General features: G+C 40.8%; 1 protein-coding gene across 6 annotated transcripts in view; it reads right to left on the minus strand.

Moving 5' to 3' along the window:
* FILIP1 (filamin A interacting protein 1) overlaps positions 1-13,670 on the minus strand; it is a 168,688-nt gene that overhangs the window by 55,425 nt on the left and 99,593 nt on the right. For all 6 annotated transcript variants that reach the window (XM_073336473.2, XM_073336472.2, XM_073336467.2 and 3 more), the window contains exons 3-4: positions 10,346-10,519; positions 6,986-7,164 (exon numbers count right to left, since the gene is read on the minus strand). In XM_073336473.2, coding sequence (XP_073192574.1) covers positions 6,986-7,164; positions 10,346-10,519 — 353 coding nt within the window. The remainder of the gene's footprint in view (positions 1-6,985; positions 7,165-10,345; positions 10,520-13,670) is intronic.

Below are 13,670 nucleotides of genomic sequence, written 5' to 3' on the forward strand. Positions count from 1 at the left end.
TTACCTTTCATTCTGAAGGCTATGAGAATTGCAGTTGTGCTCATCTCGACTGCTAATGCTTTCCAAAGCCTTGCTCCTCTTGCCAAGGAAACCCTGTCTCCTCCTCTCATGGGTTTCACCTGTGAGGTTTTACCTGTGAGGTCCACTGGAGAACTCCCACTGAGGGAGACTGCACAATGGAATCAGGCATTCTCTGTGACTGCATCTATTTTTGAGGACTGCACTGTCGCAACCTGCAGCATTGTGACTGAATCAGTGAGAGTCTGCAATGGTGCAGTGCTTCCACCCTAGCCATCCTGCTTTAGGTGCACACAGCACTCCCTGCAAGCATTGCAGGTTCTGGGATTTGTTTCACTAATCCCATAATGCCTACAGCAGCTCCTGAGAAGCTGGGGCCATGGTCACACCTGTAGATCGTCACCAATCACCCCGAACCACTGCCAGACTGTCTCTGGAGTGGATCTAGAGGCACAAGCTGTATTATGAGAAGCATCACTGCCTATGAGTGGTGATGCCTGCAGATGTGAGGGACTGGACTGTATTCTTTTCATTCATTTATTCAGTAGTATTTTTCATTTTGGTTTTGCCATTAATGTTTTTTCAGTTCTTATTTTCCTGGTCTTTTGCTTTCATTTGTAGCTGAACTAATGCCTTTCTTCTCTCCTGAGTGGAGAAAGGGAAGTGATCCAAGCCAGGATCTGAAGAGAGGCCATCTCTATAGGGTACCCTCCATTTAGCACATCTAGTTTCTCCTGCCCCCTGCCCCCCCTTACAATGCAGTAGGACTTCCAGGATACGAACCATTCCTTGGGGGGTCAGTGAGGCAATGAATGGGTGCTGAGGCACCATGGGGAATTACAAGAGAGTAATGGGATTGGGTGACAGCAATAGCCTTACTTTGCATTTTAGCTAATGACCCCTTCCTATGTTCGATCTCAGGAGTGTGGGAGACACTGAGGCAGTGGATGGACAGTGGTGGCACTCCCAAGTAGAGTGCACCGAAGGGTGCGCCCACATTTCTCTGGTAATTAATCTTTGATTTTTGTCTTTTGCTTTCCAAGTGAATCTCCAGGGGACCAAAGAAAGAGTTTAAAGTTTGTAATAAAGTTGTAGTTTTTGTTATATTTTTATATCTTTCTTTGCTATCTGAGGGTTGGAACTAAGCAGAGCTGAGGGCAACAAGCACTACCTCTTGGCTACACTAAGCCTTGCCCTGAGGAGAGGTTTGTGGGTGAATGAACAGAGCCAAGAACTGCCTCAGCTGCTCTCACACTTGCATGCAGCCAGCTTGACAGGTGACAGAGCCAGTGCTCTCAGCTGTCAAAGCTGTGACTGAAGGATGGGAAGGATCATTGTGGGACTGTGCTGAAAGGATCAGTTGCAGCTGCTACACCAGCCCTTCCTTTCTACAGTGGCTAATTCTATCCAAGACCCCATCCCAACTCCACCCAGACCCCACTTCTCCCATCCCCAAGACCCAGCCATTCCTGTTTCCTCTGGACCCCACTTACTACTGATGTCTTTGAAAAGTGGCCCAGTGGCTTTCAGCCCTCTCCTTTCTTTCAGGCTCTCTAGGGGGCCTTAGATTGCTGTTCTCCTTCACACTGGAACTTTAGGGGCGTTGGGGTGCCAGGCACAGGTTACTGCTCTTCCCACCTATTGAATTTTCTGTAGATAGTACGAGGCATTCTCCCCCAAGCCTTGGGCTGGAGGGATTGGCAGTCTGCTCACTGCTGTGGCCAAATACAATGTACAGAAATATTTGCAACTATACAAAGACTTCAGCCATGATTTAGCTGGAGGGATGACTGTTCCCTTCTCTGGACACAGGAAAGGGGCCTCCTAGAATCCCACCTCCACAAAAAACTTCATGTATGAGGAAGAGTTGGCCCTCACCTGACACCTCATCTCCACAGAAGGCCCAGTGTGGTGTGAGTGGCCATCTTGTGCTACTCATCCTATTAACTGAGAAGGTGGGAGGGGAATGAAGACTACCCCACTTCCCTACCCAAAGCCACCAAGTATGAGTGAGGAAGAAGAGATGCGTGACAGGGTGCTAACCATGAATGGGAAGGCAAGACAATACCACAGGGCTATGGAGCTTGGATAGTCTAAAGGCTTTGCAGTAGGAGAGAACAACAGAAGCAGACTAAACAGAAGGAAAGGAGACTGTCAGGGAAGTGGCTTGGGAATAGGCCTGGATCTAGCTAATGTGTATGCTAGACCTCAGTGGGTGGGAGGAAAGAAGGGTGCCAATGGAAGTGCAAGGCCTGGATAGTTGGCTGAATGGAATGGTATCACCTGTACCTAACAGATACTGGCAAATTTAGCAGGCCACCAGGCGTCCTCCTGAAAGACAGCACAGACTGCAAACAGGATTAATTATATCTAATAATATACCTCATTGATGGAGATATTGAAACAAGAACAGACAAGTAGTAAACTTTGCTAAACAGTCGAGGATAGAGCAGTACAGAACTGAAAAAGAGAATGAGGGTGGAGAAAATGGTGATAGAAGTGAGTAAGGGTAGAAAGATAAACTTGTGGTTAAGTTACAGGACTAGGAAACAAGATATGTGGTTTGTATTCCAATCTTTATAAAAATAAACTATAGAGATATTTACAAAACACAAAGGCCACCCTTTCTCTAGGAGTATCTTCTTTTGGAACTTCTGATTCCAACTCTTCCTAGTGTAGAGATGCCTTCTTATAGGATTTTTTCCCCAGCATGCCTTTCTGGAGCTGGCTTTTTAAATTTGGCAAAGTCAAACAGCTACAGCCCTTGGGGATCATTTTGTGACTGGTTGCTGCTTGCTACAATTTCCTGTCCTTGATGGGTATGTTTTATACACTCCTGTTATGTTTTCCACCCAGTGCTTTGACATTTTTTGATTGAAACTATATAAGTATTATAGCATTATAAAGTAAATATTATAAATGAGGATTGGGAAGATGTAAGACCCATGAGCCCTCTGATTGTTCTTAGAGAGCTTCCGACCTTTAGCTTGGGCAAAATGGTATGGGGCATGTGGTCTCTGAAAGGCAGCCTATAAAGTTATGAAAGGTTTGTTAAGTTCTTTGTAGAGGGAAAGAGACATATAACTAAGCATTATCATCATTATGCCTGACTCGTAAGAAATGGACCTTCTACAGGATTGTTCTTTCTCTAGGTAACCACTCTCCATTACCACTGCAGATACTGCATGTATAATGGGGTGAACAACAGTTTAACCTCAGCTCAACTTCTGCTTTCCCTTGCACAAGGGGGACTGGGTATTTGTTCAGTTCTGAGCACAGTGGGGCCTGGGCCTCAGAGAACTGCCATAATATAAATAATATAGATGATGCTGATGGTAAAATAAGAATGGCTAAGGGAAGAGAGAAGGGAAAATGCCTTTGGGAGGGTTGGCTCCCCATCCAGTGTCTTAGACTGGATTGAACCTTGAGCTGGGGATGGGTTTTTCTTATCTCAACTTAATTTTCTTTCCTGTTACAAACCCTGTCTCTTGATGAAAAGACCTTGCTGACAGTTTCTTTTGGATTTTGTGATGAGTCATTTCACTAGTTTATCTTTCTCTCTGAATTTGTCCTTCCAAAGATATTACTTTGGGTTTAAAAAATATATGAAATAAGCTATTTGAACTCAGATTAGTCTGGATCCTGAATTCCTTGTGCACTCAAATCCTAAAGGATCTGTCCCCTGAAGGGTAAGAGTTGAGACCATTTAAGTCTAAATTAATGAACAATTTCAACACCTCACTCATAATGCCACTATATAAAGCCACGGTACACACACGCCTTGAATACTGCATGCAGTTCTGATCACCCCATCTCAAAAAAGATATATTAGAAATGGAAAAAGTACAGAGGAGGGCAACAAAAATAATTAGGGGTATGGAACAGCTCCTGTTTGAGGAGAGATTAGAAAGACTGGGATTGTTCAGCTTGGAAGAGAGACAGCGAAAGGAAGAATAAGTGAATAAGGTGAAAGCGAACACGGAAGTCTTATTTACCCTTCACATAATGCAAGAACCAGGAGTCATCCAAAGTAATTAATAAGTAGCAAGTTTAAAAAAAACAAAAGGAAGTATTACTTTACACAATGCACAGTCAATCTGTGGAATTTATTGCTTGGGATGTTACGAAGGCCAAATGTATAACTGGGTTCAAAAAAGAGCTAGATAAGTTCATGGAGGACAGGTCCATCAAGGACTATTAGCCAAGATGGTCAGGGATACAGACCCAAACTCTGAGTGTCCCGAAGCCTCTGACTGTCAGATGCTGGCACTGGACGACAGGGGTTGGGTCACTTGATAATTGCTCTGTTCTATTCATTGCCTTTGAATTATCTGGCATTGGCCACTGTCAGAAGACAGGATTCTGGGCTACATGGGCCATTGGTCTCATTCAGTATGGCCGTTTTTATGGTATCAGATTTCTCTTGTCACTCAACAGAAATCAAAGGGCCTTCAACAGGTGCAATTCTTGCCCCACATCTATTTGCCCTGGTAACTGAGGCAAATGGTCTTGGCCAGGGGTTCTCAAACTGGGGGTCAGGACCCCTCGGGGGTCGCGAGGTTATTATATAGGGGGTTGCGAGCTGTCAGCCTCCACTCCAAACCCTGCTTTGCCTCCAGCATTTATAATGGTGTTAAATATATTTTAAAGCGGTTTTAATTTATAAGGGGGGTCACACTCAGGGGCTTTCTATGTGAAAGGGGTCACCAGTACAAAAGTTTGAGAACCACTGGTTTTGGCTGTTCCCAAAGGATCTGCTTTCAATATATATTTAAATTCAAATTTTTATTGCTGTTTTTGCACTATTCATGGAGTTTATAAAAGGAGGCACATAATGGAGCAGAGAGACTGAGAGAATGCACATAGAGATGGGACTGGATGTAGAGGATTAGTAACAGGAGACAGAACTCAACTCCAGATCACCAAAGAAAACAGCACAAGCCAGTGATGACCAATAGTTTATCATTTTAGGGCTGTTAGTGGCCCATATGAATTGAGCTGGTGATCTCAATTCAATTGGCAGTGAACAGGTTTACACATAATAAATACCTCTCACCTTTGAAGGTGCTTTTCTAGGATAGGGATAAAGTGAGGCTGCAGGGAAACTCTCACTGACACTTTCAAACCATCCCTGATTGGTGGATAAAAAAATGGGCTTTAATCTCCAGGGCTGGTAGGGCTGCCAACTCTTATAATTTGATTGTGAGTCTCAGGATATTAGGTGTTTATCTTAAAGTCCCAGCTCCTTTAGTCATGTGACTATGTAAGAATCTCGGCTTTTTTTTTTAAGTATGTTTCTAGCCCTTATGGCTGTGGAGAAATTATTGAAAATGGGAATGCTAACGGATCAAACATCAAAAGACAAATTTAAAAAGTCCCAGAAATTATTTATTGAAATCTCATTTTAATTGGCTAATTTTAAAGCCAATCTCATGATTCTGAGGGCCTGAGTCATGATTTGTGAACATTTGGGGTTGGCAATGGTGCTGACAAGCCAACAAAATGGTTTAGGGTTGCTCAGTCTGGTTGATCTGAAATGCTCCCACACTGATATAGATTTGTGTTTGTGTTACACTTTTTAGACCACACGTCAGTTCTTTTGCAGTAGTCACTTTATAAGCTGATCAAATATATAAGAAATAATGTTGGCAAAATCAATGTATAAAAAGTAAAAAGGCTGATTTTGGAGATGTCAGTAATTCATTCTTTGTGCCTTATCTAAAAGAAATATTTTGTACCTGATTCTGTCAGGACAACACTCACCAATAGTGTCTAGCAGGAGAGAGAGTTCAATGTGCAAAACCACATTATTTGGACAACACAAATTCATTTCTGGAATGGTGAGATGGCAATAACTGCCAGATTAAAGGGAATGAGCTGGGTGATTTGTAGAAAGTAAATCAGAGAAGATAATACTGCAACGCTCTTATAATAATTTATTATCATAATATGTACTTCTATAGCGCTAAAGGCCTGATCCAAAGATCATTAAAGGCAATGGGTAGCTTTCAATTAACTTCAATAGGCTTTGGATCAAACCCTTGTTTGTGTAGTCTCTGGGCATACATATGTATCTCTACATACATGAATACTCAGCATATATAAAAATAATTTATACACAAGCAACCAAAGGTGATAATTGTCATACTCCTTAACTGGAAAAACAAGCCAACATAATTCTTGATATGCTGTGAAGGTGACAACATTTCACATTATTGGGTAAAATGCAGCAGAGTTTGTGCTCTTTGAAATTTGTCAATCAGCTCAGCAATGCAGCCAAGACATACGGACTTTGTAGCTTCATGCATCATCCACAAAAAGATGGTCTTGAACCTCGCTGAGGAAATAGGTAACAAATAATTTACTCAGTGAATCTCGCATCTTTCTTCCTGGGAATGTCTGCAACGAGTCTGCGGTAGCAGATGGGCAGGACTAGGCAATTTTTAGAAAACATTTCCTTCCTGGGACACGCACACCTTGCCTGAAGCATCACTCTTCAATCAATTGTGAATTCATAGCCCTGGATGTGAAGAGTGCAATCAACTTCTTCTCACTTCCGTGCCAAGGCTCTAGAATGTGGGTTTGGAAACTATGTCCTCCTGCTGTGCTAAACGGTGTTCCATTCCATAAGAAGCCTACCACCTTGGGTTCAGCATGCCAGATTAAAATTCAGTCAATGTAAATAAAATTGGATCACTCAAAAGTTTCCAGAAGATGAACACAAATTGGGCACTGGTGTGGCCAAAGGAAATTCATTTTAAAACTCAAGTGCATACTCACAGAAATGTCTGGTGAGATCTCCCAGCTCTGGACCTGAACAATGTTATTAGTACAATGCGATCAAGGTGACATTTTACAAATAGTTTGCATGGGCAATAGATGTATCACATAAAAAAACTTTTCACTTCTTAACTGAGGAAGTGTCAAGGATGTTGAGGATATGCTACATAGTAACTCTAGTGCTCACCTTTCACGCTCCTGCTCCAAGAGGTTGGTAAAGTCATCGCTTTTGTTCATGTAATCTGTATGTTTATGCTTCTCGTTTTCCAGCTCATAAACTGTACGCCGATGGCACTTCTCGGCCAAGAGGAGCTGTTCCAACATGCGTCGATACGTCTCTTTCTGCTTTTCTTCCAGTCTGTCCAGCTGGATTGTTGAAAAGGAGAATGGGCTGTTTGAAAGGTCTCATTCACTGACATTGACTGATTAACTAACCGAAGAAACTGTATTTAGTAAATGCCAGTTCAGTAATTTTATGTCTTGGGTTTTACATAAAGCAGCGGCTAGGAACCAGAATAATTGTTCTGTGAAAAGAATGATTTCTTTATACAGTATATTTATATTAAACATTTGCATAGCTCCCAGATATATGAAGAACAGAATCTGACACCATTTTAAAATACTGAGTGCTTCCTGCAACATGGTGCTGAGCACCTTCAACTCCTACCAACTGGAAGGGGAAATGAGGGTGTTCAGTGCCTCCAGTGCAGCAGGTCTGAGGCAATGCTCTTTTAAGAACCTGAACAGACACGGTGTTCAGCCTCTCCTGTCTGGTAATGTGTTCTCAGGCCTGTTGAAGTCAATGGCAGTTGAGGACACCCATCAGAACAAAAGAGGGTGGACCCTATGTACAAATTAAGATGCCTAATGTTAGACAGCTAAATCCTGCATTCGAATGGCTAGATGGGAATTTAGATGCCTAAACATGGGGTTTGGCACTTAAGTTGCATGCCTAAAGCTGAAAATTGGGGTGCGCATCTTCGACATGCACTCGTAGCTGCCATTCATTAGATTGATTAAAAATAAAATCTAAATTAGCTAGAGTCAGTGTGGATTCTTTTTATAATACATTTCTGGTTACTGTTCATTTTAGAATTTTTTTCTTTTCCTCTTCTTTTACAATTTATCTCATTACTTTATTGGCAATGGTTTATTTTTTTTAATTTGTCTAATGTTATTATTAATTATATTGTTATTAATTATTATTATTATTTATTATTATTCCAGCTATTTTTCAAACACTAGTTTTCTGGTACACGTGTATAAAGTTGCTAGGAAAGAGCAATACCAAACATCGCTATTCACGCTGCTACTTTCAGTGTTTTGTTGGGGAGAGGGCAATTGAATCTGAGTTCTCATTCAGTTTGTAACAAACTTCCCATTCAGCTAGATCCACACAGTACCCTTCTGATTATGTGCCTCCAACAAAAATATCACCTGATCACACTCATCCCACCCATTGTGGGAATCATGTCTTCCACAGCCAGGGCTGGCCAAGCTAGTTGCTATTTTATGCTATCCCTGTAATGGGCTAACGGAAAGATGAGAACAGGATTGCAGCCCTTTTGAAACAACTCTAGATGATAAACAGGAGAGTCTGAGGTGCTCATTAAACTTCACAAAGGAGAGAGCCTGGCATCAGCTGCATTCTCATCTGGACAATGGACCTTTAGAAGCCAGAAAATATTGTAAACGCGGTATTTTTATACCAATCATCTTCTAATAAATTCCTTGCTGTACAAGTTTTACAGAGAACAAAGAGTCCCTCCCAAACCATCGGACTCCATGGATACAGTGCCCTTGCCACCTATTACAAAAGAGTCTTGTTAAGTTCTTTTATCATTGTTCAAAGTGAATATTTAATGTATCCTCCTGAATGGTACAATCTGTTTTCCCCACTTACTCACCTCACAAATATTCCAGAAGATGTCACATTAAAAGTACGCAGTGTATTTTAAATTGTCTTCTACTAGACACAATTAATATGAATTGTACTGTGTTCTACCCAGAAAGTCCTTGCAAAATTGTACATACATTGTGGCATATTATACATTTTTTGGCTGGCAGTTATCAGTGCTAGGTTTTTGACTTGCGGGTAGAGTTCATCAGCTGCACTGTTCCTATTCTGGTACTAAGCAATAAAGTGGCTGCATGCATCCTAAGACTCTTGGGTGTTTTGTGACTCACTTTTTTCCTATATGAAGCAAATGTTGGCATGAGTTAATATGGGGGGTCTCTTGGCCAATTCTTATGAATACTTAGCCTCATAATTTGCACTGGACACCTTGAATATGGTGAGGGGATCTCAGATACAATATACATGTATTTATAATGTGTCCTGATCCTTCTTTACATTTTTTTTAACATAACCAATCACCCAGGCATGTTGAATCAGTTTGATCACTCTGTTGACTCTAAATTCTGAAAAGATGTAATCTAATACAGTGGGTTGTTCAACCATTGTATCATTATTACTGTAATTATTGTACCATTATTACTGATGTATTTAGAAAAAGTAGAAGAGATTAACTAAAACCCTAGGGATGCTAGTCTTTACCTTAATAACTGAACTCAAAGATGGCCTTTTTTACCTTAAGAACGTGCTCGGTGCTTAGTTTTGGATACACCCTGTAGATATTAGGACCTTTCTCTGGTCTCCTACCTATTCTACACTGGTATAGCTTCATAGACTTCAAACCAAGGATCAAATGCTATAGGTCTAACTTAGAGCCTGATCTTGCCCCCTATACGCCTGATTCTCCACACTGTTACACCATTTTAATGCTCGTGTAACTTTGTTGACTTCAATGGCATTAAACCAGCATAAAATCAGCATTATAACAGAGAATCAGGTTGACTGATGCCATTGGGTACAGGATTGTGCCCACAGTCATCGTATTGACAAAATGACTGTTGAAGACAAACTTTCTAAGGACTGAGTAAAGACTATGGGATTTGGTCCCTAGACTTAACTTCTTCACCTGATGCAATGATCCAGTCTCATGAAAATTGGGGTGGGAGGGAAATTTATTTTGCATGTGGATTGACTTCAATGGAGTAACATTTAATTTACACTGGTGTGAGTGAAATAGACTTCTCATCCTAACTGCTCACTTGATGATACTCTAACAGAAGACACACTGTCAAGAGCACTTATCACTACAGATTTGTACCTATTAATGGAAAGGAATTTAAAATGTGGAGTCAAAATGTAACCATTCACCATCCTGGGAGGGTTTGTCTTTGCTTAACTGCTTCATGTTCACTACTTAGGGGAGCAGGGGGGGAAGGAGGGCAAAGTCCCCTAAAGAACATGAGAGGCTTTTGTTTTTGCATTCAGAGCCAATGCTATTATCATGGGGAACATGCTTTGGTGGTTTCGTAACAAGGAAATATTCACCTTCCCTTCAATTCCTTTTATTTGCATGAGCAGTGAACACTGCATTTGGCTCTTGCTTTGTGCAATGACAGCAAGGTAAATGGGCACAGTTTATTCATCATGACTCATTCTATCCATCCTTTCTTGGGGAATTGGATAAGTTATTACCTCTGAAATGGGTTTCTCATAGACATCTTCCCCTACAGATTTTTCTTGGGCAAGGATGGCATCCCTATGCAACACTCGCAGCACGTTCTCTGGAGCTGCAGATCCATAGTGGGCCTCTAAAACTTCAGGTTTGGTTTTCTCTGTCTTCAGCATGTGGATGACATCTTCTCTAGCCTGCGGGATTTCAATTCAATATAATTAGACAACCTACAATCAACAAGCAAACCACACGTGTATTACTATAACTACAGTGTGTGCAGTGTGTGTATATAGTACACACACAGAGTACATGGTGGGGGGGGGCGGGGGTTAAAAGAATATTAAGATTCCAAAATCAAGCAGGTGGGAAATGCCAGAATAAAGATTGCCTCTGTAATCTTCATTTGACTCTTTGTGGCTATGAATTATTGTGCTGGAAATGGCCCAACTTGATTATCATACACATTGTAAGGAGAGTGATCACTTTAGATAAGCTATTACCAGCAGAAGAGTGGGGTGGGGGGAGAGAAAACCTTTTGTAGTGGTAAACACCCATTTTTTCATGGTTTGTATGTATAAGAACATCTCCTGTATTTTCCACAGTATGCATCCGATGAAGTGAGCTGTAGCTCACAAAAGCTTATGCTCAAATAAATTGGTTAGTCTCTAAGGTGCCACAAGTACTCCTTTTCTTTTTGCGAATACAGACTAACACGGCTGTTATTCTGAAACCTGTTTCCTACCATCACGTATGAAGTCTATGACATTCGGGGTAAAACCTAGCTCTCCTGGGTCCCAGTCTAGGACCTTAACCAGAATAGAACATCCTTGTTCTTCTTACTACCTCCTGCCTCATCCACTGTCCATCCTGTGCACTGGATGAAGAAGGTGTCTTGTAGAACAAAGAATATATGATCATGTAATTAAACTACACCATACAGCACACACAAGGGGGCTGAATTAAGATTTCATGGACAACTATAATTCTGTCATTTCCTAACGACTGAATGCTTGACTTTGCAACCATAATGTTCTTTTAAAGTAATTATTGTACGTAAATGTCTAGGTTTTTTTAAAAAGGGAACTGGAAAAATAAAATACATGGAACCATATTAACTGCCATATGGATCAGCAGTAAGGTTTGAATTAAGGACCTTTATATTCATAGCATGGATCTCAAAAACTTGAGCTAAGAGAGTAACTAGTAGTAATAAAGAACTGTTAACATCTATGTGGACCAGCCACTACAGGGGGACACAGCACACACTTTGACAGTGGCTTACCTAATTATTTGCTGGACAACAGAGGAATCTTAGGAGTTTATTCCCGGCTCTGAATGGGAGTTTGTTCTTGTGGTTACAAATAGCAGAGCTAAGCACATTGATTTGACATGCTGTGGTTCTGCCATATCAGAAACAGAGGCCAGGTCTCAACTGTGTCTGAAGTGACTTTGTGCAATACCTGTTGCCCCACTGGTAAAATGGGGGAATGACACTTGCCTGTCTCTTAACGTGAAGTTATGAAGCCTTGCTCAATAAGAAGGATTGTGAATTTCACAGAATTATAGTCAGTAAGTAGAGAAGAACTCATGCTTTCCTACTGGCTCTCTCCTTCCCTTAGGTCAAAGAGGCAGCTGCTGCTCCTGCCCCATGTAATGCTCAATCTGTGCAGATCTGGGAAGACATTTCAGTGCACATGGAAGGTTCAGAGATTTTAGCAGCAAGCTTCTATAAAGCTCTAAACACACACACAAATGATGATTTTCAAAGGCTTATAACTTGGCCAAATCTGGGTGTGTTTTCATGGGGAAGAAAAGGTACCTCTCTGTCCCCAGGACTATCCCTCTGCCAATTTTACCATGGATGCACTAGAGCTCTTCAAAGAAAAGGCTTTTAACATTAGCAAAACTAGCTCTTTTCCCTAAACTTAATTCTTGGAAACAGCTAAGCCACTTTTACTGACACTTAAAAATTAAGCCTGAGGTAGAGTGTAAGCAGCCCACATAAGAACATTAGCAGTTATAAACAACTAAGAACAGGGGCTTCTAATGGAAAATATTAGGCAACCAGGTATTGCAACTGTCTCTTCCTGTAATATAGAGAATTCATGATAGAGGAGTATAAATGTTTTATCAGCATGAGTCTGAGGAAGCCACATTACTTATGAGTGACAAAAATGAGTTATACAGGTCATCCCTAACTTATGCCAATAAAAGCTGTACACTACAATCGATCATGTACTCTGTATAAGATACTTACAGTACATGAAAAGAGTTATTGTAGGAATGCTTTAGAGACGTTAAAGAAAATTTATCATGACTATTTTTCATACTCTCACTGTAACAGCAGGTACATTACTTATCATGAGTTCAGTGTTTCTGTGCTCAGAGGAAGCCATAAAACCCTCTCAAAGTGGAATGAAACAGTTTTTCTATGCATATAAATATCACAATTTTCAAATCCATTCTCCTGGGCCCTTCCAAAGGAAAAAGCGAGTATTGGATCCCACAGAAAAGCGGAAAGCACTGCAAGGCTGCGAGATATTGGATGATTAATTTGTGATGTTCTGCCCTCTACTACAGGACTGAACATAATTTGAGGGGGGAAACAAGTAAATATTTCTCTGTTAGGCTGATTTTATTTCATATATAATGACAACTCATTGAAAATGTTTTTGGAATGTTAAAAAGTTCAAAGGAGGATGGGAAGATGGATGGACAGGGGACAGATGAGGTGCTCAAAGATATATGATATTAGTTCTTCACATAGTTCTATGACTTTTCACATGGATATCACCATATGTGTATATATTTACAATATGTGATATATGTCCATGTCACATGTACTGTATATTCCCTTGTATATATGTGTGTATAAACGAAAAAGTGTGTGTGTAGATATCATATGCTCATTGTTCATATCCTCATCTTGTCAGGGGTATCAGCTAGTTCATCAAGTACTGTTTCCTTGTATGTTACCATGGGCTTATGATAACAATTTATGAAAAGCAAACTAACAAACAGATACTCCACTGAGGTTGCTAGGAAGCATCAGAGCAAAAATAGGTCTGTGCTGAACTGAACACAAATTGCTTTTATCTGGTAAGACACAAATCCAGGAGTGGGAGGATTTTGAAGTGCAACTGCTCTTAAATCTTAATGGGCTACAGGGTCACAGATAATAGTGTAGCTTTCAGTATTTCTCAGGATTTCAGTTAGTCTCCCTACAAACTCCTCATAATGATTGCATGGGGAATTGGCTAAAATAGCTGGCCTGTGAAATTAATGATTTCATGCTTCCTCCAAATGACTAATTTTCCACTTAAACAACAAGACTAGCCCTCGTGT

The sequence above is a fragment of the Lepidochelys kempii genome, chromosome 3 (assembly GCF_965140285.1).
Source record: "Lepidochelys kempii isolate rLepKem1 chromosome 3, rLepKem1.hap1, whole genome shotgun sequence".
Classification (NCBI taxonomy): Eukaryota; Metazoa; Chordata; order Testudines; family Cheloniidae; genus Lepidochelys; species Lepidochelys kempii.